The 26,689-nt window shown below is 45.4% G+C and overlaps 1 protein-coding gene across 1 annotated transcript in view; it reads left to right on the top strand.

Moving 5' to 3' along the window:
- chd6 (chromodomain helicase DNA binding protein 6) overlaps positions 1 to 26,689 on the top strand; it is a 177,881-nt gene that overhangs the window by 27,157 nt on the left and 124,035 nt on the right. The window contains 1 exon segment of the mRNA XM_068000152.1: positions 21,926 to 22,476. Within this exon segment, the coding sequence (XP_067856253.1) occupies positions 21,926 to 22,476 (551 nt within the window).

The raw sequence follows: 26,689 nt of genomic DNA, 5'->3' as shown, positions 1-26,689 counted from the left end.
GTTGTTGGAGGCCAATCATCTCAGCCCCAGGACATTGCTGCAGGAGTTCCTCAGGACAGTGTTCTAGGCCCAACCATCTTCAGCTGCTTCATCAATGACCTTCCCTCCATCATAAGGTCAGAAATGGGGCTGTTCGCTGATGATTGCACAGTGTTCAGTTCCATTCGCAACCCCTCAGATAATGAAGCAGTCCGAGCCCGCATGTAGCAAGACCTGGACAACATCAGGGCTTGGGCTGATAAGTGGCAAGTAACATTCGTGCCAGACAAGTGCCAGGCAATGACCATCTCCAACAAGAGAGAGTCTAACCACCTCCCCTTGACATTCAACAGCATTACCATCACCGAATCCCCCACCACCAACATTCTGGGGGTCATCATTGACCAGAAACTTAACTGGACCAGCCATATAAATACTGTGGCTACGAGAGCAGGTCAGAGGCTGGGTATTCTGCGGCGATTAACTCACCTCCTTTCCACCATCTACAAGACACAAGTCAGGAGTGTGATGAAATACTCTCCACTTGCCTGGATGAGTGCAGCTCCAACAACACTCAAGAAGCTTGACACCATCCAGGACAAAGCAGCCTGCTTGATTGGCACCTCATCCACCACCCTAAACATTCACTCCCTTCACCACCGGCGCACAGTGGCTGCAGTGTGTACCATCCACAGGATGCACTGCAGCAACTCGCCAAGGCTTCTTCGACAGCACCTCCCAAACCCGTGACCTCTACCACCTAGAAGGACAAGAGCAGCAGGCACATGGGAACACAACCACCTGCACGCTCCCCTCCAAGTCACACATCATCCCGACTTGGAAATATATCGCCGTTCCTTCATCGTCACTGGGTCAAAATGCTGGAACTCCCTTCTTAACAGCACTGTGGGAGAACCTTCACCACACGGACTGCAGCAGTTCAAGAAGGAAGCTCACCACCACTTTCTCGCAGGCCATTTGGGATGGGCAATAAACGCTGGCCTCGCCAGCGACGCCCACATCCCATGAACAAAAAAAAATCACCTTAAATCTGTGTCCTCTGGTTCTCGATCCTTCCGCCAATGGGAACAGTTTCTCTTTATTTACTTTATCTGAACCGTTCATGATTTTGAACACTTCTATTAAATCTCCTCTCAACTTTCTCTGCTCTAAGGAGAACAACCCCAGTTTCTCCACGTAACTGAAGTCCCTCATCCCTGGAACCATTCTGGTAAATCTTTTTTGCACCCTCTCCAAGGCCTTCACATCCTTCCTAAAGTGGTTTGGATGCAATAATCTAGTTGTGACCAAACCAGTGTTTTATAAAGTTTCAACATAACTTCCTTGGTTTTGTACTCTGTGCCTCTATTTATAAAGCCCAGGATCCCGTATGCTTTGTTAACCGCTTTCTCAACCTGCCCTGCCACCTTCAAAGATTTGTGCACATATACCCCAAAAGAGTGGGAGGAACAGTTCTGGATTTAGTTTTAGGGAATGAAGGTGGGCAGGTGGAAGAAGTATCAGTGGGAGAACATTTTGGTGGTAGTGATCATAATTCAGTTAGATTTAGCATAGTTGTGGGAAAGAACAGAGATAGAACAGGAGTAAAAGTTCTATATTGGGGAAAGGCCAACCTCCTCCAGTCCTACAACCCTCCGAGATCTCTGCGCTCCTCCAATTCTTGCCTCTTGCGCATCCCCGATTTTCATCACCTCACCATTGACGGCCGTGCCTTCAGTTGCCTAGGCCCCAAGCTCTGGAATTCCTTTCCTAAACCCCTCTACCTCTCCTCCTTTCAGACGCTCCTTAAAACCTAGCTCTTCGACCAAGTTTTTGGTCACTTGTCCTACTATCTCCTTATCTGGCTCGGTGTCGAAGTTTGTTTGGTAACGCTCCTGTGAAGCGCCTGGGGACGTTAAAGGTGCTATATAAATGCAAGTTGTTGTTGTACACCCAAATCCAGCTAATTTTGTAATAATCAAAAAGAGCAGTGGTCCCAACACTGACCCCTGGGGAACACCACTGTATACTTCCCTCCAGTCTGAGAAACAACCCTTCACTGCGACTCTCTGCTTTCTGTCCCTTAGGCAATTACGTGTCCATGCAGCCACTTCCCCTTTAATCTTATGGGCTTCAGTTTTGCTAACAAGTTTATTATGTGGTACTTTATCAAATGCCTTTTGAAAGTCCATAGACCCATCAACCGCACTACCCACATCAACCCTCTCCGTTACTTCATCATTGAACTCAAATCAAGTTAGTCAAACACGATTTGCCTTTAACAAATCCGTGCTGGCTTTCATTTATTAACCATACTTTTCCAAGTGCCAATTAATTTTGGCCCAGATTATTGTCTCTAAAAGTTTCCCCACCACCGACATTAAGCTGACTGGCCTGTAATTGCTGGGTTTATCCCTCTCCCCCTTTTTGAACAGGTGTGTAACATTTGCAATCCTCCAGTCCTCTGGCACTGACCCCATATCGAAGGAGGATTGGAAGATTATGGCTCGAGCCTCCGCAATTTCCACCCTTCCCTCAGTAACCTAGGATGCATCCCATCTGGACCGAGTGACTTTTCTACATTGAGCACTGCCAATCTTTTAAGTAGCTCCTCTTCATCTATTTTTATCTTATCCAATTTCTCTACTACCTCGTCTTTTACTAATTGAACTCGGCTAAATCGCCAAGTGGCGAACTGAACCTCGGTCGTTCCTGACCAGTGTTGGTCAGTTGCACATTGGATAGTGACTGTATTAGCTGAGTGGGACATTGTGTATTTTTTTGACCAATTTATTTATTTTTTGGTGTGGCTTTTTTAAAGGTTTCTTTGCCTTTTGCCGGTGTGGTTTGTTCTGTAAATAGCTCTATTAACTGGTGAAGTGTTTGTTTCTCTGAGAATTTAGTTGAAAAAATCCCCCAGTTCTTGATGTCATGTTTGACCTGAGCTGCAGAGCTGGTGATTTACTGTAAACACCTGTTGCTAATCTCCTCCCATCTTCTACAGGGACAGGTAAATGTAGAACATATAACCTGCTGGTAATATAATGCCACCTGGATTATGAATACATCAACAAAAACTTGCACCTTTAATGGAGTAAAAAGTCCCAAGGTGCTTCATAAGAGCGTTATCAAACAAAGTTTGACACTGAGCCACAAAAGGAGATATTAGGACTGGTGACCAAAAGCTCAGTCAAAGAGGGAGGTTTTAAGGAGCGCCTGAAAGGAGAAGAGAGAGGTTTAGAGAGGGAATTCTAGAGCTTAGGGCCTAGGCAGCTGAAGGCACGGCCGCCAATGGTGCAGTGATGAAAATCGGGGACCAATTCTTCACACCAGGACACAACATAAGTGCAGGTCCTTTGAGATGGCATTTGGTGGAGCTTGGCAGTAAGTGTGGACTGGGGGCTCCATTTGTAGCCCACCTCCCCATGCCCTGCTGGCCATTTGCACGTTTGTCAGGATCTCCTTTCACAGCCTAATTAATACCCCTGAGTTGAAGTATCCTTGCCCAGGTGGATTGTGATCACCTCGAAATACATACCAACTTGCATTTATATAGCAGCTTTAATGTTGTAAAACATCCCAAGGCGCTTCATACGAGCGATTATCAAACAAAATTTGATACCGAGCCACATCAGGAGGTATTAGGACAGGTGACTAAAAGCTCGGTCAAAGAGGTAGGTTTTATGGAGCATCTTAAATGGGCAGAGGGGCAGAGGGGTTTAGGGAGGGAATTCCAGAGCTAAGGGCCTAGACGGCTGAAAGTACAGCCACCAAGTGTGGAGCAATGAAAATCAGGGATGTGCAAGAGGCCAGAATTGAAGGAGTACAGAGATCTCGGAGGGTTGTAGGGCTGGAGGAGGTTACAAAGATAAGGAGGGGCGAGGCCATGGAGGGATTTTAAAACAAGGATGAGAATTCTAAAATCGAACCCTTGCCGGACTGGGAACCAATGTAGGTCAGCGAGCACGAGGGTGATGGGTGAATGGGACTTGGTGTGAGTTAGGATACGGTTTACATTGAAGTCACAACACTGAAACAGGCCATTCGGCCCAACTGCTTTGTGTTGGTGTTTATCCTCCACTTGAGCAAATACTCCGAATCACATTTACCCTCCCTGTTCCAATATTCCTCCAACCCCTTTTCCTTCATCCACCTTCCAATCCAATCTAATCTTGAATGTTGAGACAATCTCAACCGCTAGCCCTGGAAGTGAATTCCACGGCCTCACAACTCTCTGTGTGAAGGAGTTTCTCCCGCTCTCTATTCTAAATCTCTTGCATTTAATCTTGTATCTATGGCCCTTCCTTCCAGACCCTCAATTACTGGAGACAGTCTGCCTCCTTTTGTCTTACGCTATTATCACTGTTGTCATTTAGTCATCTCCTGTCCTCCACCTAATTGTTTTCCAGCTCATTCTTTTTCTTGTGTGTGGTAATTTATTTTCCTTGCCCCTTTTCCTTTGCCGGGTTCCTCCTCACAAGCTGTTCTTCGTGTAGCAGCTTCTGTTTCTGATGCAGGGTCATAGTCCTGGAATGTTAGTTAACCTTTTTCCTTTGTTCACGGATGCTGCCTGACCTGCTGAGTGTTTCTCACATTTTCAGTTTTTACTGCTGTCTGCTTCTATCTACCCTGTCCTATCCTTTCATTCTTTTTTTTTTAAGACAGCAGCTTGTGACGCCAGGTAATGCCAGTGAGAGGTTGCATGTTATTTTTGTGGGCATGTTATGCCGAGTCTGGGCCTGATCCTGCCAAGGTTCAGGTGGTGTGCCCATGTGTTGTGTTGCTGCAGTACTGGATTTCGTCAATAGAGGCCCCCAGTGAGCTCTGTTAGAGCTCCTCTGGTGGCAGAAAGCTGGTACTGCTGGTTAAGCCAATTTCATTCCATTTCTCACAAGGCCGCTGGACTTTAGACTCTGTGTCACATCCTGTCTGGGGTGCTAGACCTACATCGCTCCATAATAGAAACTACATTGTGGATCTGTGCGATTTAGAAGATTAAAATTACAAAGGGGCACAATAGGGTGGATGTTGAGAAACTTGTGGGTGAGTCCAGAACAAGGGGCCATAAATATAAGGTAGAATCACATGGAACAGAAACAGGCCATTCGGCCCAACTGGTCTGTGCCACACCGGCCTCCTCCCACCCCTCTTCATCATCTATCCCTATCAGCATAACATATCAAATGAAAAATTTAGGAGGAATTATTTTACACAGTGGTGAGAACGTGGAACTTACTGCCACGTGGAGTGGTTGAAGTGGAGAGCGTTGATGCATTTAAGGGGACGTGTAATGTATACATGAGGGATACAAGGGCAGGGTAATTGGAGTGGGAGGAGACTTGTGTGGAGTAAAAACACCGGCACAGACCAGTTGGACCGAATGGCCTGTTTCTGTGCTGCAAACCATTTTAGGTTGGGTTTGATGTCTGTTGTGAGCTGTATTGGCTGGGGCAGTTGAATGGTGCTGATTGCCCTCGGGTGAGGGTCGGTGGGGGGGGGGGGGGGGGGGGTGAGTGGAATGAAGAGAAAAAGTAATCGGCTGCATTGACCTTGGTGTTGAGGAGAGGCAAGAAATCGGCCAAGGTTCCTGTTATCTGGCGACCCTGCTGGGAAGTGTATCTGTGGACGTTGGTTGTGAACAGAACTGGGCTCTGCTGTGATGGCCCCTCTTACATGAAAAATGGCCACTTGATCAAGATGCTTGGATGACTGCCCATCGATCTGTACCTTAGCAAAAGATAATTCACTCAGAAGAGGAGGGAACTAATTTTTTTCAAATAGATAGTGCTTAGCAACGGGATGCCTGGCGTATGAATTAGCAAGTTATCCCCAATAATGGGACATTCCTTGTACCGCTTCTTATATAAAAAAAATTAGCCCCAGGAAATGTCGGTCAGAGTAGAAGGAACAGATTGAATGTGTTTATATCACTGAAAGTAGGCCGAATGGGCTGTTTCTGTGCTGTAGACTCAATGTAACTTTAACTGTCTACAGGTGGCTTTTGTAAACTGCTGGTTGTGTGTGAAATGGCCTCCAGTCTGAGTTTCAGATTTCCAGGATACACTTCCTCATGTGTGCTCATCAAGCCTAAATTAGTATATTTGTTTTTCTTCAAGAATTAAAGTGAAGTTTTTGAATTGCTGCAACTTGCGGGATCCATTGATTAGTCAAGTTGCGAGGTTCTTTTCTGAAATGTTCGTGTATTTTGAAAACTACAATATTTTGTTCTTTGACGACCACTTTCTGAGATGGTGATTCCTGCCACGCATTTATAGAACCATGGGAGTTTACAGCACACCAGGAGGACATTCGGTCCAATGTATTCATGCTAGCTCTTTGCTAGAACAATCACAAACTAATCCCACTGCCCTGCTCTCCCTACAGTCATGTGTGCTTCAAATATTTATCCAATTTTTTCTTAAAAGATGCAGTGGCCTCTGCCGTAACCACTTCCTGTGGCAAATCATTTCATGCTCCAACAACCCTGTGCAAAAAAAAAATTGCTTAACCTCTCCTCACTCTTAGTCTGAAATTGATGATCCCCAACCAGAGGAAATAGTCTTTCCCTATTCACACTATCAACTATTCACTCTTCAAAAATTGAAAAGCCTCTGTTAAGTCTCCTCTTAGCCTTCTCTACTCCAGTAGAAATAGCCCCAGAAACTTGAGTCTCTCCTCATAACTATGTTAGTGTTTTTGGAAGCAAGGTGTACCATAAACGACAACAACTTGCACCTATATAGCACCTTTAACGTAGTAAAACATCCCAAGGCGCTTCACAGGAATGTAAAGGTGGTAGAACACAGTTCCAAGATCAGCACACTGTAACACCCAGCATTGTGATATTCACGGGAAGGTTGAGGACGAGATGCTGTATTCGCGAAGCTAACGCGGGGCGGCACAAATCGGCCAGCAACTTGTGGTGATTTGTAACTCACGGGTTATCTTTTCCTCGCCACGAGTTGCTGGCCGATTTGCACATTCATAACAGCGGGTGTCGTTCGCACGCTGTTATTTTTTCAGCAAGTTCTGGCCCTCTGAATCTACCATACAATGTACCACATGCGGGAAAGGGGCAGTGAGCTCTCTCTCATGGCAGAATGTGAGTACTGCGTCATTTTAATGTACTCCACAGGTCCAAAGATTTGAGATTCCACAATAAGTATAACCTGGGTGCATTTGCTTTCTCCCTCCCCCCGACTAGTTCCCTGTTCATTGAGAATTAGAAGGACTCGAGCCCATTTGTGTGTGAACTTTCATTTATGGCCAGAATTTGGGATGGATGTTGTCTATTTGAGTGATTTATGTCAGAGATGATTTTGGAAATATTAACAGGGAACATCTGTGATAACTGAGTTTTTTTTTATTCCCCTATCCTGAAGTTTAAGTAACATTTATTCACCTAAATTAGCAGACCTAGTGAGGCATAGGTTCAGTGCTGTGAAGCACAGCTACAGACTGGAGGCCGGCGAGTTTCCTGACCCAGGGGGTGATCAGCTGAATGAGTTGTCAGAGCGAGTGGCTGGGACCAGGACGCCGGGGCTTGTCGGAAACGGCTAGACCCTGTAACGAGGAGATGGGAGGATGAAATCGAATGGAATAAAGTGCCCTTTTTTCAAAAATCTGAATCTACCTTGCGAGCTTACTTTTGTGAAGCTTACACACCATCCTGACTTCAGAAATATATCGCCCGTTTCTTCATTGTCACTGGGGCAAAATCCTGAACTCCCTCCCTAACAGCACAGTGGGAGAACCTTCTTCACACGGACTGCAGCGGTTCAAGAAGGCGGCTCACCACCACCTCGAGGGGCAACTGGGGATGGGCAATAAATGCTGCCCACATCCCGAGAATACATTTTTAAAAAGTACTGGAGTGTGATTCTGTTGGGCATGTTTTATGCTCCAACACTCGTCTGTGAATGGAACAAACTTCTTTAGGTGGAACCTGGATGGAGCCAGAATTGCCAAAGGGGCCATGTTCCTGCAGGCATTGAACACCCAGAGTTATTGAGGATATGGAGGCAAGGGGAGCAGTGGAAGAGTGACCTAGGGTAACTCGCCTCCATGTTTTCCTGCCTTTCCCGAGTGCCTGGCACACTCCCTTGCTGCTGGTTCTGGAATGGCATTGATGGACATTTGGACACTTGGCAGAAGGTTGCTTCTCCCCTCCCCATCTCGCTTCAAAGGCTTTGGAGTAAAGATACATTTTTAAAATTAATCAACTAATTTTTGAGTTGCTTGTGCGGTTCCAAAAACAAGCTACTGTGGAATCTGTATTAGCAGCGTTTCCGTGTGCCTGAGACGGAGCGCCATAGGGACACTCCCCACTTACCTAAGCTAGTGGACTCGGTACCTGGTTGCAGGGTTGCAAGACCCCCCAAGTTTGGAACATAGGAACAGTAGGCCATTCAGCCCCTCGAGCCTGTTGCGCCATTCAATGATCAGTGCAGTACTGAGGGAGTGCTGCACTGAAGTATCAGACTATATTATGTACTCGAGTTTCCGGAGTGGGACTTGAACCCACAATCTTCTGACTCCGAAGCGCTGGGTGTTACCGACTGAGCCATGGCTAATTGAAGCACCTGTACTGTTGAGATCAGCTAATGTACCATGGATCAAATCGGGAATCTTCTTGGCCTGTGTGGCTCGTTTGGGGGAGCTGGTTTTAACAATTTTAAGGCCTTTGACGCGTTAATATAGGAACCTCACTGAGCAGAGGGATGGATAATTTAATCACATTTATCGCTGGTGGATTTTATGGAAATAATTAATGACCCAAAGTCCTCTAACAAAGTAATGAAGTGCTGTTATATGTAATGTCATATTATTGGGGATTCTGGAGTGAGTCTGTCACAGGATTCAGTCATTAGTGAATCTCTTAACTGTGGCGTTCTGCGTTCAGTTGTCTTTAACAGGAGGGAGAATGCAAGCAGTAGTAGCGTGCTCCCCTCCTGAAGGGACTGCCACTTGCTGGAGGACAGATCTGTGGGCGTAAGGTAGTTCTCTGGTGCCTTAACCCATGTGACTGCTCTCAGTGTGTCAGTGGACAGCTTATTTGATTGGAAATGGACTTGCGGCCCAGTTTGAACCAGATGTCCCCACGCGCGCACGTGTTTTCAAGCAGGGGACACTGGATAGTGATCAGGAATGCAAACCGTTGTTGATTTTCTTCCATCCTCTCCCAGACCCTCAAGTCTACAGCACGATCGTATAACTGAATCAAAGCTCCCATGTGTTTTGGAACTCCTTTAAGTTAGCAACTCCGATTCCGGAGACAGTGGTCTGATATAAATGTGGTATTTGCATTGCTGATGTACAGGGACCACTCTCTAGGTTTCAGGAAGTTCCCACAGCTAGAAACATTGTCACATTCAGAGAAAGCCAACCAGGCCAGTCCCTGGTATCCGAGGGATGAGCTGCGATGGACAACTAGACGTGCTAGGACTCTTAGGCCTTGTGAAGACATATTAGAGGGGAATTTATGGAGGTATGCAAGATGTTTAATGGCATGGAGAAGGTAAACAATACTTTAAGGTAACACAAAGCAGCAGAAATAGATTTTTGTTTGCTAGTTTTGTTTTAGGCAAGGGTATTGAGGGTTTACAGAACCAAGGCGGGTAGATGGAGTTAAGAGGCAGATCTGACCTGATCTAACAGAATGGCGGAACAGGCTTGAGGGGCTGAATGGCCTCCTCCTATTCCTATGTTCCTAAAAAAAAAAAAGGCTGCGAGTTGAAGGACAAATGGTTGGGAATATTTATGCACTGTGTGATCAACAGCTGGGTTGCCAGAAAGAGTGGTTGAGATCAGGGCACTGGGCTCATTTCAGGAACAGCGAGAAGCAGTTGGAGATCAATTGGACTGGAGGGCCTCCCATCTAAAACAACCTTGTGTGCACAGCTGCACACTGGCACATGCAGTTGTCCCAATGTTGCCTTGGTGCTTGAGATCTGTTCCATGGCGAGACTGGGGCAAATCCATAACAGCAGCTGTACTAGGGAGGCGTTGAAGGGACAGTATCAATGGCATGAGGTTTGGAGAGGTCTCTGACCAACTGTTCATGCCTGAAACGGCAGCATCATTGCACAACTGTGAACCCACGGAGGGAAGTGTCGGCATTCTCACTCTCCCTGGGAATAGCGCGAGATAACGGAATGTGAGAGAACCCTCAGGAACAATCCCATGACATTTCTATAAACCCGCTATGGGAGGTGTCTGTATTTTTCTTGTCTTTGGGAATAACGCGAGATAGCGGAATGTGTGAGAACCTTCTGGAACAATTCCCCTGACCGTTCTATAACGGTAGCCCAGCAACAACCATGGAGCATCCCACCAGGTGACTGTATGGAGTACATCTTTCTTCCATGGAGAACGAGCTTGATAAATGCTCTTGTGCTCTTGGCTTCTGGGAATTATAGGTTTTTTAAATACCTGAGCTGTACCATCACAGGGCATGTGCCGCTTAAAAGGTTTCTTGTATCCTTTTGGCGTTTCCATGTTTGGCCCCAGTGTCTCTATTTACTTGGATGTGGCTGTCCTTATTCTCCTGATGTTTGGTTTTGTATGTTGGGGTAGAATGTTTGGTTTCTCTTTGTACAGTCAGCCACCTCTGATACCACTTAATCTCTACCTTCTCCAACTCCTAGTCATTGCTCATCCAGCCATCTTTAAAAGCCTGGGTGCCAGCCTTAGCACGGAGTCAGAAGTGGAGGGTTCAAGCCCCACTCCAGAGATTTGAGTTGACACACCAGGGCAGTACTGAGGGAGTGCTGCACTGTCAGAGGTGCCGTCTTTCGAATGAGACATTAAACTGAGGCCCCGTCTGCCCTGTCAGGTGGACGTAAAAGATCCCACGCCACTATTTGAAGACGAGGAGGGGGGTGTTCCACCCGGTGTCCTGGCCAATATTTGTCCCTCAACCAATGTCATTAAAAAAAGATAATCTGGTCATTATCTCATTGCTGTTTGTGGGACCTTGCTGTGTGAAAATTGACTGCTGCGTTTCCTACGTTACAACAGCGACCACATTTCAAAAGAACTTAATTGGCTGTAAAGCGCTTTGGGACATCCTGAGGTTGTGAAAGGCGCTACATCAATGCAAGTTCTTTTTCTTCCTTTCCTTATCTTTCCTTCTTTCATATTGCTCTTGCATAGAGGCGGATGGACTCGATGGGCCGAATGGTCTCCTTCCCTGCTGTAACCTTTCTTTCCTTTGCTTCCTTCCTTCCTTCCTTCCTGTCACAGAGCTGAAACAGTCCTTTCCAAACTTCCAGGTCTACAAAATTCAAACAGAACAAACCAGCAAATAAGAAATAGGAGTGCAAATAGCAAGCAGCCTTGGCGTTAAGGACTCGATTCCGAAGGTGAGTGGGCTTTCGATAGCCCTGCGCTAGAGAATTTCCATCTGGGGACAGGTACACATCCCTCAGCACCATCAAGAATTTTTTCTGATTTGCTAAAGCATTATTTCTGTTGCTGGATACTAAGAAAAATATTCGGCAGTGTTAGCATTTTCCTCCTCTTGGGTAACTACCATTATCTTTTGGAAGTTAAGATGCGGGTCCCAGGAATGTGTCAATATTTGTAGGGGGTCCCAAGCATGAGGTTTGAAATCGCCATTGCGTTAAGGCACAGAGAGGCCCCCCAGGTGACCTGAAATGGATTTTTGTTTCCCCGGAGTTGCATCATTTTTCCACTCTGCCGGTGAAATGGGAGTTTGCACCTAAGGCTACAGTTAGATATCGAGGAGCTCACAGCGTGTCTGAGCTGAGTGATCCTTGTGTTCTCATCCTCATTCAATCTGCTGGTTTTTATGAGTCAGCAATTTGAGCATTTTCACGAGAATTATCATTATTGTTGTATCATGCGACTTTCAGGATAGTAGAAGGTGAATTTTATAGACCTTGGTCTTTCTCAGGGCAGCAATTCCAGTGTTCTTATGTTTGGGCCAGAAGTTTTTATTTTTCATTTTCCTTGCTGATTCTCTCTCCTCCCAACCTTGAAAATTTTGAAACTGAGATTGCTAGGTTTTTGTTAGGCAAGGGTATTAAGGGTTATGGAACCAAGGTGGGTAAATGGAGTTAGGTATACAGATCAGCCAGCCATTATCTAATTGAATGGCGGAACAGGCTCGAAGGACTGAATGGCCTCCTCCTGTTCCTATGATCCTCCCTGCCTGAAGGTGCAGATTCCTCATAAAGTAATCAAAAAGGCTAATGGGATGTTGGCCTTTATCTCAAAGGGGTTGGAATTCAAAACTGAAGAAGTGATGTGATACTTCAGTTGTACAGAGCTTTGGTCAGACCCCATCTGCGTTCAGTTTTGTGCACCGAACCTCAGGAAGGGTATATTGGCCTTGGGTGGGTGCAGTGCAGATTGACCAGAATGATACCGGGGCTAAAAGCATTAAACTATGAGGACAGGTTGCATAAACTTGGCTTACATTCCGTTAAGTTTAGAAGGTTGAGAGGTGATCTAATTGAGATGTTTAAAATGATAAAGGGATTTGATAGGGTAGATACAGAGAAACTATTTCCTCTGGTGGGAGAACCAGAACAAGGGGACTCAACAAAATTAGAGCTCGGCTGTTTAGGTGTGAAATCAGAACACACTTTTTCACACAAGTGGAAATCTGGAACACTCTTCCTCTAAAATACAGTGGATGCTGGGTGAACTGAAATTTTCAAGATTGAGATTGAAAGATTTTTGTTGGTGAAGGATATCAAGGGATATGGAGCAAAGGCGGATAAATGGAGTTGAAGTGCAGATCAGCCATGATCTAATTGAATAGCGGATCAGGCTCGAAGGGCATAATGGCCTCCTTCTGTTCCTACATTTCCCATTGGGGAGCAGTTTCACGGATGGTGGCCCTTTGGCATGTCACTTCAACTAATTTTCACACACGCACTTAAAGCAGAAATTGTGGTCCCTTCTAGCCCCTCCCTTTTTGATATCAACTCGGCCTACATTCTTTACCCAGAGAGAGGTACTTTACCACATGGAGCAGTTGAGGCGATAAGCATAGATGCCTTTAAGGGGAAGCTAGATAAGCACATGGGGGAGAAAGGAATAGAAGGGTATGCTGATGGGGTTAGATGAAGAGGGGTGGGAGGAGGCTCGTGTGGAGCCATAAAGACTGCCATAGACCAGTTGGGCCGAATGGCCTGTTTCTGTGCCTATGTAATTCCATCTCCTTCTCACTGTATCCCTCAGTCTCCAGGGCCAGATCTAGTTTCCTGATTTCACTTGTACTGTCTCATTCAGTGGGTTTCCCTGAGAACTTGTCTACAATTTTGACCATTTGGGAGGATGTTGATGGTGGGGAACTTGGTGATGGTGGTGCTGTTGACGAGTGAAGGGGAAATGGCTGGGCTTTCTCTTGTTCAAGATGGTTATTGCCTGGCACTTCAGTGGTGTGAATATTCCCTGCTACGAGGGGTCACAATCTCAGGATACGGGGTAGGACATTTAGGACTGAGATGAGGAGAAATTTCTTCACTTAGAGAATTCCACAGGCTCACCACCCTCTACCACAGAAGGCTGTGGAGGCCAAGTCACTGAATATATTTAAGAAGGAGCTAGATAGATTTCTAGACACAAAAGGCATTAAGGGGTATGGGGAGAGAGCAGGAATGTGGTATTGAGATAGAGGATCAGCCATGATCATATTGAATGGTGGAGCAGGCTCGAAGGGCCGAATGGCCTACCCCTGCTCCTATTTTCTATGTTACTCATTAGCCCAAATCTGAATGTTGCAGCTTTAGGCTGGCATGGGCTGATTCATTATCAGAGGAATTGCAAATGGAGCCGAACGCTGTGCAATCGTTAGTGAACAGCCGCACTCCTGACCTTATGATGGAGGGAAGATCATTAATGAAGGTGGTTGGGCAGAGGACGCTGCCCTGAGAAACTCCTCTAGTGTTGTGCTGAGGTTGTGATGATTGGCCTCCAACAACCACAGCCATCTTCCTTTGTGTTGTGTATGACTCCAGCCATTAGAGCGTTTCTCCTTTGGACACCCCCCCCCCCCCCCCCCCCCCCAAACAGTTGACCTAAGTTTTGCTTGGGCTCCTTGATGCCATACTTGGTGAAAGCTGCTTTGATGTCAAGGGCAGCTACTCTCACTTCTCCTGTGGCATTTAGCTTTTGTGTTCATGTCTGGATCAAGGCAGTGATGAGGTCTGGAGCTGACTGGTTCTGGCATGACCCAAACTGAACATCGGTGAGTAGCTGTCTCCTGCCATCACTTTACTGATCTGGAGGCAGCTGATCGGGCCGTAGTTGACCGGGTTAGATTTATCCTGTTTTTTTAGGGATCAGACATACCTGAGCAATGTTTCACATTATCCAGTAGATGCCAGTGTCAGAGCTGTACTGGAGTTTTTGGAAGAGTTGTTTCTTCATTTTAGTTGCACTATAAAGGCAGCTGCCCTTCCGGTCAGCATGCAGCAATCCCTTTACAACAGAAGAGGGTGGTAATGTCTTGTTGGTTAGCAAGCAGCGATTCCACTATCAGGAGGTGGGGGGGGGGTCTTTTGGTCGCCAAGCAGTGGTCCCACTGTAAGATGTGTGTCCTATTGGTATCGATCACTACACTTCTAACCTGCTGGAGTTCCTTGTGAAGTGCAGCAGACTTTAGTAAGTTCTGAACTGAAGCTCCATTTAATTTTTTCCTAGTTGCTTACAGTAGGCTTCGAACATGTTTTCATTAAAAAGAAAAAGAAAGATTTGCATTTCCATAGCGCCTTTCATGTCCTCAGGATGTCTCAAAGCACTTTACAGCCAATGAAATACTTTTGAAATGTAGTCACTGTTATAATGTAGGAAATGCGGCAGCCAATTTGTGCACAGCAAGATCCCACAAACAGCAATGTGATAAATGACCAGATAATCTCTTTTTTAGTGATGTTGGTTGAGGGATAAATATTGGCCCTAGGACACCGGGGAGAACTCCCCTGTTCTGCTTTGAAATATTGTCATGGGATCTTTTACGTCCACCTGAGAGGGCAGATGTGGCCTCAGTTTAACGTAGTTTACAGTTAGGTTTTAATGTGTTTTCATACACAATCTATCAGAGGTTAATCAGCATTTTCTAACAACTTTTTATTTTCCAAAAAAAATTGCTCACTTTTTTTCCTCTGATTTTATTTTTTTACAGTAACTTCTTGATTTTTTTTTGTGGGAAAGAAAGTTGAATCTATGCAAGAATTTTTAAAAATTCTAGCTGTGACCACCCTCCCCCGCACACTGTGATGATGGTGTTCCAGATGGCCGGTTGCTGGCCTGAAATTCTCTCTAGCAGGCTGTTCCCAGGCTGATCTCTTTCTCATGAAGACTCCATTTAAACGAGACCTTTCATTTGCAGCGAGAATGTTCTTGTGAGTCTGTAGTCTGTGTTTGTAGAGGAGGGTGTGTGGGTAGTGAAAGAAATGGTTCAGTTTTTTTTTTGGGGAGGTGGGTGGGCTGATCGAACCCTGTTTGTGTTGAGCGCGAATGTATTGATTTAAGTGCTGGGTCCTGCATTGATTCTCGTCCCCTACTGTGCATGCAACGTAATGCTGCAGTATATCAGGAGGAGGGGAAAAAAAGCAATTTGTGCAGTGATGTAGAGAGAGAGAGAGAGCGAAAGCATCAAGTGTTGATGCAAACGTCTGGCTTTTCCCCGTTGAACTGGAGACAGAAGTCTGGCTAAGGATGGTTGGACATGGCCTGCTTTTTAATGGGGGCAGACACTGCACTACCTTTCCCCGGTGAGGTTAAATATCAGGTGAGAATTGTTGGGTGAGTTGCAGTGGTGACCTGAGGTATTCTTTTGTGTTTTTGTGTGTGTGTGTGTGTTAGAGAGCCTCATTTGGAGCTTGGGGCCCTCTGGGCCTTCTAAACAAAAACAAATGTAGAGCTCTTTGAGCCATCTCCTTTCTGGAGTCGCCAGCACTTGTTCGGTGCATTGAATGAAGGATTTCTTTCAAAATAAGGCACCACTCTTCTTTCAAAACAGTTGGAGTGAATTTCCGGGGAACTGCCCGTTGTGGGGACAGTGACCCTAACGAATGAGCGAGTGATGTGTTCTAAGATTCCCTAAACTCGCTATGTTAGTGTTGGGTCAGTGAGTGTCTTTTAAGGCGCTTGTACAGTTAATGCCGGTGCTGTAGATTTAATCCTGTGTTGTGATGGGAATGGTATTTATATATAATCCGGGTCAGCACTGTCGTGGGTGTGTGTTGTTCAAACATATTTTGTGCTCGTATCTTTTTAATGTAGGGGCATGGATCTCCGACCCTGTTTGTATGTAGTACATTTTCTGTAGGATGGAATATCGGGATGCAAAGTTGAAAGGGTCAGTTCTGATAAACTTACACGAGGCTTGGGTGTCTAGGATCTGAATCTGTTTCTGTTTGTCTTGTGATCGCTTCACAAGTATGCATATTTTATACAATTTGCACAGAATGCAATTTGTGTCTTGTATATAAAATATATATTGACTTACCTGTCCGGGGGCAGTACTATTCTTTTGTGTGTGTCCCCGTCAATGCCTCAATTTTAAAGTTCTTATCCTTGTGTTCAAATCCCTCCACCGCCTCGCCCTCCCTCCCGATCTCTGTAACCCCCTCCAGCCCTACAACCCTCCGAGCTCTGTTGCTTCAACTCTGGCCACTTCCTTTGCTTCACCATTGGCGGCCGTGCCATCAGCCGTCTTAGCCCTAATCTCTGGAATTCCCTCCCTAAACTTCTGAGCGACTCCACCTCGCTCTCTCTCTCCTCCTTTTAAGACCCTCTTTAAAACCTACCTCTTCGACCAAGCTTTTGGTCACCTGTCCTAATATCTCTTTTGGCTCGGTGTCAATTTTTGTCTGAATTATGATCCTGTGAAGCACCTTTAACGTTTTACCACGTTTAAAGGTGCTATATAAATGCAAGTTGTTGTATGTTGCGTTGCTAGGAGAGGTTGCTAGGAGAGGTCTAACTGCTTTTAAGCTGCTAGCCGGATTCAGAACTTGTTTGAGCACAGGGAGGTCTTTCTGGGGTTTGAAAAGTACTGCGTTAGTTTGGAGCAGTTGGCAAAAATGTTGCCTCTAGGTCAGAGAGTTATTAGGACTTGAGGTCATAATGTAGAGCAACATTCAGCATCAACAACACCTTGCATTTATGTAGTGCCTTTAACATAGGAAAATGACCCAAGGTGCTTCACAGAGGCATTTTTTTTTTTTAAAAAAGGATTTTCAGCCAAAGGAGGAGATATTAGGAGGGGTGACCAAAAGCTTGGCCAAGGAGTTCAGTTTTAAGGAGGGTCTTAAAGGGAGAGAGGGAGGTGGAGGGGTTTAGTGAGGGGATTTCAGAGCATTGGATTGTAGTGGCTGAAGGCATGGCTGCCAATTGTGGGCGATGGGAGGGGGAGATGCACGAGAGGCCAGAGCCACGGGAATAGAGAATTTGGTGGGGGTGGAGGAGAATTCTAAGACTACAGGAGGTTACATTGATAGGGAGGGGGGCGAGGCCATGGGGCAGCGGTGGGGGAGGTTTGAACACAAAGATGGGAATTTTAAATTGGAGGCATTGGTGGAATGGGGAACGATTTAGGTCAGCGACTACAGGGGTGATGGGTAAGCAGGACTTAGTGTGGGACGGGGTACGAGCAGCACTGGGGGGGTGTTGCATTGTTGGAGGTGCCGTTCGTTGGATGAGTCATTAAACCAAGGTCCTGTTCAAGTGGATGTTAAAGAAGTCTTGGCACTATTTGAAGATGAACAGGGAGTTCTCCACATGTATTCCACCCTGAACCAATACCAATGCTGTTTGTGGGACACTGCGAGCTTAGAATGGCTGCCATAGTTGCCGACATTCATAAGCTTCCAAAAAGAGTTACTGATTGTCTGAAATGCTCTCACCTCTGAGTCGGAAGATCATGGGTTCAAGTCCAAGAACTTGAGCACATAATCTAGGCTGACTCTCCCAGTGCAGTACTGAGGTAGTGCTGCACTGTCTGAGGTGCTGTCTTTCGGATGGGATGTTAAACTGAGGCCCTGTCTGCCCCCTCAGGTGGATGTAAAAGATTCCGCGGCACTATTTCGAAGAAGAGCAGAGGAGTTCTCCCCGGTGTCCTGGCCAATATTTATCCTTCAACCAACATCACTAAAAGAGATTATCTGGTCGTTATCTCGTTGCTGTTTGTGGGATCTTGTGCACAAATTGGCTGCCGCATTTCCTACATGACAACAGTCACTACATTTCAGAAACACTTCATTGGCTGTGAAGCATGGTGGGACGTCCTGAGGTCTTGAAAGGTGTTATATAAATGCAAGTTCTTTCTTCAAGAGCAGCATATCAGAAATCTATTGGCTTATCAAAGATTTTTCCTACATGCAGTATATGGGTATCCGTATGCTAAATAATACGGGTGACAACATTAATAAGCTCCCCTGACCACTTTGTAGGTCTGTGGTGTGTGTTATGTTGAGTACGGTGCCTGAATAGATCAGGCTTTGAAGTATTCTACCTAATCAGAAGGAAAGATTCCAAAATCTTCATTAGAGACTCGCCCATCTATCAGGTAGTTGTCACAGTTAGATTGATTCAGTCAGCTCAGATGCTGAGTTGAGTGGGCAGGAGCCGAACACAGGCTATGGCATTTTTTGGCTGGGGGTGGAGGTGGGAGGAGGAGGAGAGGAGTTTGTGTCTGGACAGTCTGGCATCTTCAAGCAGTTGGTTGCAGGAGGCATAGGTACAACTTACAATCTTTTTACCTCCCAAGTGTCAGTACCCCTGCGTCAATTTGGTTGTACTTTCTGCCTCGAAGTCTCAAGGTTGTGGGTTCAAGCCCCATTTCAGGACTTCATCAATTTAGGCTGGTTTTCAACCTTCCGTGGGCTGAACCCTTCTCTGTATCGTATGGCCCAAGGAGCAGGTACTGGTTTAAAACAAGCACTCCGTGAACAGATACCACTGACATTCACATTCAACTGCTCTTCCTGCTTCATTCTGGGCGGCTGGAGCAGTTTTCTACTGGCGGGATTGAGCAGGCCTGCTGGGAGTGGAACGAGGGTGTGAGCTAGGTGCACCTGAACTGAGGGAATTATCTGTCCCGTTGATCTGTTCCTGGTGACTTTTTAGGTGTCAGCCATGGCTCAGTGGGGGTAGCATTCTTGCCTCTGAGTCAGAAGGTTGTGGGTCTAAGTCCCACTCCAGGGACATGAGCACAAAATCTAGGTTGACACTCTCTGTGCCAGTACTGAGGGAGTGCTGCACTGTTGGGGTGCTGTCTTTCAGATGAGATGTTAAATTGAGGCCCCATCTGCCCCCTTGGGTGCATGTAAAAGATCCCATGGCCAATATTTATCCCCCAACCAACACCTAAAACAGATGATCTGGTCAGTAACATAACCACTACGGTAGCGTAGTGGTTATGTTACTGGGCTAGTAATCCGGAGGCCTGGACTAAAATCCAGAGTCACGAGTTCAAATCCCGCCACGGCGGCTGGCGAATTTAAAATTCAATTAATTAAATAAAAATCTGGAATTAAAATACTAGTATCAGTAATGATAGCCATGAAACTACCGGATTGTCGTAAAAACCCATCTGGTTCACTAATGTCCTTTAGGGAAGGAAACCTGCCGTCCTTACCCGGTCTGGCCTATAGCCAGACCCACAGCAATGTGGTTGATTCTTAATAGCCCTCTTAGGGATGGGCAATAAATGCCGGCCTTGCCAGCGACGCCCACATCCCGTGAACGAATAAAAAATAAATTAAAAAAAATGTAATTGCTGTTTGTGGGAGCTTGCTGTGTGCAAATTGACTGCCATGTTTCCTACATTACAACAGTGACTGCACTTAAAGTACTTAATTGGCTGTAATGAAGTCCCTCCCTAAACCTCTCTGCCTCTCTACCTCTCCTCCTTTAAAACGCTCCTTAAAACCTACCTCTCTGACCAAGCTTTTGGCCACCTGTCCTAATATCTCCTTATGAGTCTCGGTGTCGAATTTTGTTTGATAATCGCTCCTGTGAAGCTCCTTGGGACGTTTTATTACGTTAAAGGCGCTATATAAATGCAAGTTGTTGTTGTAATAATACACTTTGGGACATCCTGAGGTCGTGAAAGGTGCTATATAAATGCAAGTTCCCTCCCTCCCTCCGAATGGCCTCCTCCTGTGCTGTACCTACTATGAAATGACCAGATTAATTGTTCTAGGTGTCAGTTAAATATTAGCCAGGGAATATTAGCTAGGAAATGTGGAGGAGCAGAGAGATTTAGAGGTTCAAGTACAGAAATCACTAAAAGCTAGTGGACGGGTACAAAAAATAATTTAAAAGGCTGATAGAATGTTGGCCTTTATCTCAAGGGGGGCTGGAATACAAAGGGGTGGAAGTAATGCTACACTTGTACAGAGCTCTGGTCAGTTCCTGTCTGGAGAGACTGCGTTCAGTTCTTGGCACTGCACCTCAGGAAGGATATAGTGGCCTTAGAGGGGGTGCAACACAGATTCACCAGAATGGTACTGGGGCTAAAAGAGTTAAATTATGAGGACAGGTTGAATAGACTAAGCTTCTATTCCCTTGAATACAGAAGATTAGGGGGTGATCTAATTGAGGTGTTTAAAGACGATTAAAGAATTTGATAAGGTAGATAGAGAGAAACTATTTCCTCTGGTAGGGGAGTCCAGAACAAGGGGGCATAACTGTAAAATTAGACCTAGGCTGTTCAGGGGCGATGTCAGGAAGCACTTCACACAAAGAGTAGTGGAAATCTGGAACACTCCCACCAACCCCCTGCCCCCCCCCCCCCCCCACCCCCCTCAAAAGCTGTTGAGGCTGGGGGTGAATTGAAAAATTCAAAACAGATTGTAGATTTTTGTGAGATAAGGGTATTAAGGATTACGGAGTCACGGCAGGTAAATGGAGTTGAGATACTAATGAGCCATGATCTGATTGAGTGGCGGAACAGGCTCAAGGGAATGAATGGCCTCCTCCTGTTCCTACGTTCCCTGAGAGGGTTAACGGTCAACCTACCTCTTTGACCAAGCTTTTGGTCACCTGTCTTAATATAATAATGGCTCAGTGTCAGATTTTGTTAATGCACCTTGGGACGTTTCACTACGTTAAAGGTGCTATATAAATGCAAGTTATTGTTGGTTGTCGTGCTGGAGGAGGTTACAGAGATAGGGAGGGGTGAGGCCACAAAGGGATTTGAAAACAAGGATGATAATTTTAAACTCGAGGCCTGTGTCCTCAGGGTAGGGAGGAAAATGTCAGCCAGGGTTTGTGCTCTTCATTTGCTATCCAGCTATTGGAAAATGTGGACAGGATAGTGCTCAGCTTTAATCACCACATACCCCGGTCAAATGGCACGTTGACACTCACTGTCCGGGCTCATAGATAAAGAATAGCCTCTTTACTGAAGTACTAGAGGGTTGGTGCGCCCCTGTCATGAATAATTGCTTCAGGAAAGGAGAAAAGAAATCGGGAAAATAAAAGATGGGAGAAAATATAATATATTAAAATGGTACATTTGTGTGCACTTCCTGTCAACATTTTCTATAATAAATTTGTCCATTTTTATAATGGAATCGGCTCATATAACCTTGTCACGCTGTGATTGTGCCCACTCCTCCTCAGTGGAGGAGCTACAGCGCCAGCAATGGCAGAAGGGTGTAATTACACAGTGACATGTTTACATATGCAGTTTCCATTATTAACATAGACGTAAGAATTTCCAATGGAAATGGAACTATTATGTTTACATGCCCTATTTTAGTTATCCACTGCCCTGTAGCTCCATTTCACCTGAAGACTACACTCGGTCTTGACTCCCAGTGGGTAACACCATGGATGATTAATAAGTTTTAAAATAAGAAAATTAAGTTTTAGAAGAATTTGAATTAATGCTTAAAGTTTTTTATAAACTTTCTGGAGTTAAATTTCTTTTTAAAAAAAGGTTTTTTTTTTGTTGCAGCCTTCCACTTCAAAGACATCCAAGCATCCTCTGACCCCCGGTGCCTCACCAGTTGGTGGACACACAGTACAGCTGTCACACACGAGCACCAAGGACCAACAAAGCACGCACAATTCAGCAAAAGCTCCAGAAGTAGCTGGTCACCTGGCCGAGACCAGCAGCAAGAAGGTCGTTCAAGGTGCACAGGTCGATGTGAGCACGGACCAAACGCTGCCCCTTAACAAGGCCGAGGATGGCGGCACTGGGGTTAAGAAAAAAAGGAAGAAAAAAGAACCAAAGGAGGAGGCGAGTAATGAAACGGTAACCAACGACAGCGCACCCAAACCAAAGAAGAAGAGAAAGGACCCCAAGGGGGATAAGGAACCTAAAGAGGGCAAAGGGTCTAAGGAGCCAAAGGGTTCTAAAGGATCCAGGGGCTTTAGAGAACCTAAAGGGGCCAAGGGGGCCAAAGAGCTTAAGGAGCTTAAGGGTGCCAAGGAACCGAAGCAGCCGAAAGAGCCAAAATGTAAATCCAACACTACACCCAAAACCAAGGGCAGCAAGAAAACCAGGTGAGGAGTTTTCATTGCATTTGTTGACTCTTCAGTTTAATTTTTCTTGATGGGTCTGTGTTTATTTGTATGGTATCCTCAGTCATTGTATTAGCTTAATTCAGCATTTTACCAGAATAGTAAATTGTTTTGGTCCCAGCAAAGTTTCACCAGTGTTTTCTCCTCTCACTGTTGTAAACTTCGACTGGTCAGTGTTTGGGAGGTGGGATTTTTCCTGCGATTACTGCTGTTGTAACTCTACGTTTAACTGAGTGACACAGTAAAACCAACGCTATTGGTTTTCAACTTGCTCAACCATCAAGAGTGTTCATAGAATTACATAGAAATTATAACATAGAAACAGGCCATTCGGCCCAACTGGTCTATGCCAGTGATTATGCTCCACACGAGCCTCCTCCCATCTTACTTCATCTCACCCTATCAGCATATCTTTCTATTCCTTGCGCCCTCGTGCACTTATCTAGCTTCCCCTTAAATGCATCAATGCTAGTCGCCTCAACCACTCCATGTGATAGCGGGTTCCACGTTCTCACCACTGTCCAGGCAAATAAGTTTCTCTTGAATTTCCTATTAGATTTATTAGTGACTCTCCTACATTTATGGCCCCTAGTTCTGGTCTCTCCCACAAGTACGTCTACCCTATCAAACCCCATCATAATTTTAAAGACCCCTATCGGGTCACCCCTCAGCCTTCTCTTTTCAAGAGAAAAGAGCCCCAGCTTTCCTGATAGTTTCAGTCTTTCCTGATAGTTATAACCTCTCAATTCTGGTATCATCCTTGTAAATCTTTTTTGCACCTTCTCTAATGCCTCGATATCCTTTTTATAATATGGAGACCAGAAGTGTGCACAGTGCTCCAAGTGTGGTCTAACCAAGGTTCGATACAAGTTGAACATAACTTCTCTAGTTGCAGCTAGTTGATTGGACAGTTTTGTGTTAGTGGGTGACAGATATCCTTGGGTCTAATCCTGTACTTGGAAGGTCACTTGGATTATTTTTTATTTTAATTTTTCTCTTACAGTCCCCCCCCACCCCCCAAATCTCTCCCCTCCTGAAGGTGCTGCCTCTTGTTAGTATGCGGTTAAATAAGCACTGCCAGTGCTGAGTTTTGTTGCCTAAGTTGCCATTCTTCTAGATTGAGTGTAGTCGTTGAGCCTTGGTAGGCTGTTTGGTTGCGATTGGGGAGCAGGAGGGGAAAGAGGGAGCTGCAGTTAAGTCCAACTCTACACTCACCCAGCACCCTGGAAACAGTGGATGCATTAGTGATCATCTTCCAAAATTCTATAGACTCTGGAACAGTTCCTACAGATTGGAGGGTGGCAAATGTAACCCCACTATTTAAAAAAGGAGGGAGAGAGAAAACGGAATTACAGACCAGTTAGCCTAACATCAGTAGTGGGGAAAATGCTAGAGTCTATTATAAAAGATGTGATAACAGAACACTTAGAGGGCATTAACGGGATTGGACAAAGTTAGCATGGGTTTATGAAAGGGAAATCATGCTTAACAAATCTACTGGAGTATTTTGAGGATGTAACTAGTAGAATAGATAGGGGAGAACCAGTGGATGTGGTGTATTTGGATTTTCAGAAGGCTTTTGATAAGGTCCCACACAAGAGGGTTAGTGTGCAAAATTGAAGCTCATGGGATTGGGGGGAATATACTGGTATGGATTGAGAATTGGTTGACAGACAGGAAACAGAGTAGGAATAAACGGGTCTTTTTCCGGGTAGTAGGCAGTGACTAGTGGGGTACCGCAGGGATCAGTGCTTGGGCCCCAGCTATTTACAATATATATCAATGATTTGGATGAGGAAACTAAATGTAACATTTCCAAATTTGCAGACGACACAAAGCTGGGGTGGAATGTGAGCTGTGAGGAGGATGCAAAGAGGCTCCAATGTGATTTAGACAAGTTGGGTGAGTGGGCAAGAACATGGCAAATGCAGTATAATGTGGATAAATGTGAGGTTATCCACTTTGGTTGTAAAAACAGAGAGGCAGATTATTATCTGGTGATAGATTGGGAAAAGGGGAGGTGCAATGAGACCTGGGTGTCCTTGTACACCAGTCGCTGAAAGCGAGCATTCAGGTGCAACAAGCAGTTAGGAAGGCGAATGGTATGTTGACCTTCATTGCAAGAGGATTTGAGTACAGGAGCAGGGATGTCTTACTGCAGTTATACCGGGCCTTGGTGGGACCACATCTGGAGTATTGTGTGCAGTTTTGGTCTCTATCTGAGGAAGGATGTCCTTGCCATGGAGGGAGTGCAACGAAGGTTTACCAGACTGATTCCTGGGATGGCAGGACTGACGTATGAGGAGAGATTGGGCCGACTAGGCCTATATTCACTAGAGTTTAGAAGAATGAGAGGTGATCTCATCGAAACATATAAAATTCTAACCCGACTAGACAGACTAGATGCAGGGAGGATGTTCCTGATGGCTGGGGAGTCCAGAACCAGGGGTCACAGTCTCAGGATATGGGGTATGCCATTTAGAACCGAGATGAGGTGAAATTTCTTCACTCAGAGGGTGGTGAACCTGTGGAATTCTCTACCACAGAAGGCAGTGGAGGCCAAGTTATTAGATGTATTCAAGAAGGAGATAGATATATTTCTTAATACTAAAGGGATCAAAGGATATGGGGAAAAAGCGGGAACAGGGTACTGAGTTAGACAATCAGCCATGATCATTTTGAATGGCGGAGCAAGCCCGAAGGGCCAAATGGCCTACTCCTGCTCCTATTTTCTATGTTTCTATCCCCAAACCACAGGACTGACTGGAGATTGATGAACACAAGAATTGCCCTGGTTTGTTTTTTTTCCTCTTTTTGTATGGGATTTCTGAGGCCAACTAAAGCAGCTCCATTACTATGCAGGCTAGGGTTGGTTAACACAATCCATGTAGCCATGCCTCATACTCCATATGAAACACATTTTTGTTCCCCTGCCAATTTTCTATCCCCTCCTGAAGGTGCTGACTTTTACTTGTTCTCGGGATGTCGCGCCACTGGCAAGGCTGCATTTTTCTTGTTCGAGGTGGTCATTACCCGGCACTTGTGTGGCATGACTGTTACATAAGAGCATAAGAAATAGGAGCAGCAGTCGGCCATGGGTCTCCTCGAGCCTGCTCCGCAGGTTACTTGTCACTTGTCAACCCAAGCCTGACTTGTTATCCAGGTTCTGCTGCAGACTGCCATGGGCTGTTTCTTTATTGGAGGCTAACTTGTCAAGTAAGAATGGAACAAGAGAAGACGAACCTGATCCTGTCCTTATCCAGTGTCCACTTGCACGTTCCAGCATTGGTCGCTGGATGGTGATTAAGTGGAACTCTGGATGATTGTACCCCATCCTTAGGCCCAAGTATACTGAGGCCAATTGGGGTATATTGGGAGGCTTGCTTTTTGCATCCCCCCCCCCCACTTTTAATGTTGATTCCTTGTTTTTATTTAGAATTTATTGGCCCAGAAGGTGACCATAAGTAATAAAGTTTCCCGCTGACAGTAATAATTTTTCTACAGAGAAACATTCAATTTGAACCATTTCACAATAAAATCACAAAAGAATGCATCGGTTCTTTGTGATGCTGAGTGTTACAGGTTGTGATTACACCCTCATTTATATTCTGTACCTTCTGACAGGATGATGGTTATTAAGCACACTTGTGTTGCTTGGAGTTTGGTGACGATACAAGGATGCCTCAAGATTGAAAATAAATTACGAATTCAAGATCTCCCTGTTCCATGCATTTTCTCCCCTGGGCACCTTCTGATATCTCACCTGAGTATCCATTTCTCATGTGTGAGCCTAGACACCGAGTGTTGGCAGGTTAGGCAACTACCAGGGTGGTGGAAGGTAAATGAGATGGACCTTATATTTTTTACCCGGTGTCCTAGCCAGTATTTATCCCTCAACCAACATCATTAAAACACATTATCTGGTCATTATCACATTGCTGTTTGTGGGATCTTGCTGTGCGCAAATTGACTCCCGCGTTTCATATGAACATACGAATTAAGAGCAGGAGTAGGCCATTTGGCCCCTCGAGACTGCTCTGCCATTTGATAAGATCATGGCTGATCTGATTGCGACCTCAACCCTACTTTCCCGTCTACCTACTATAATCTTTGACTCCCTTGTTAATCAGGAATCTGTCCAACTCAGCCTTAAAAATATTCAATGACCCTGCCTCCACTGCTCTCTGGAGAAGGG

Source organism: Heptranchias perlo, chromosome 19 (assembly GCF_035084215.1).
Source record: "Heptranchias perlo isolate sHepPer1 chromosome 19, sHepPer1.hap1, whole genome shotgun sequence".
Classification (NCBI taxonomy): Eukaryota; Metazoa; Chordata; class Chondrichthyes; order Hexanchiformes; family Hexanchidae; genus Heptranchias; species Heptranchias perlo.
The sequence above is the reverse complement of the archived record's forward strand: the minus strand, read 5'-3'. Positions and strand labels throughout refer to the sequence as shown.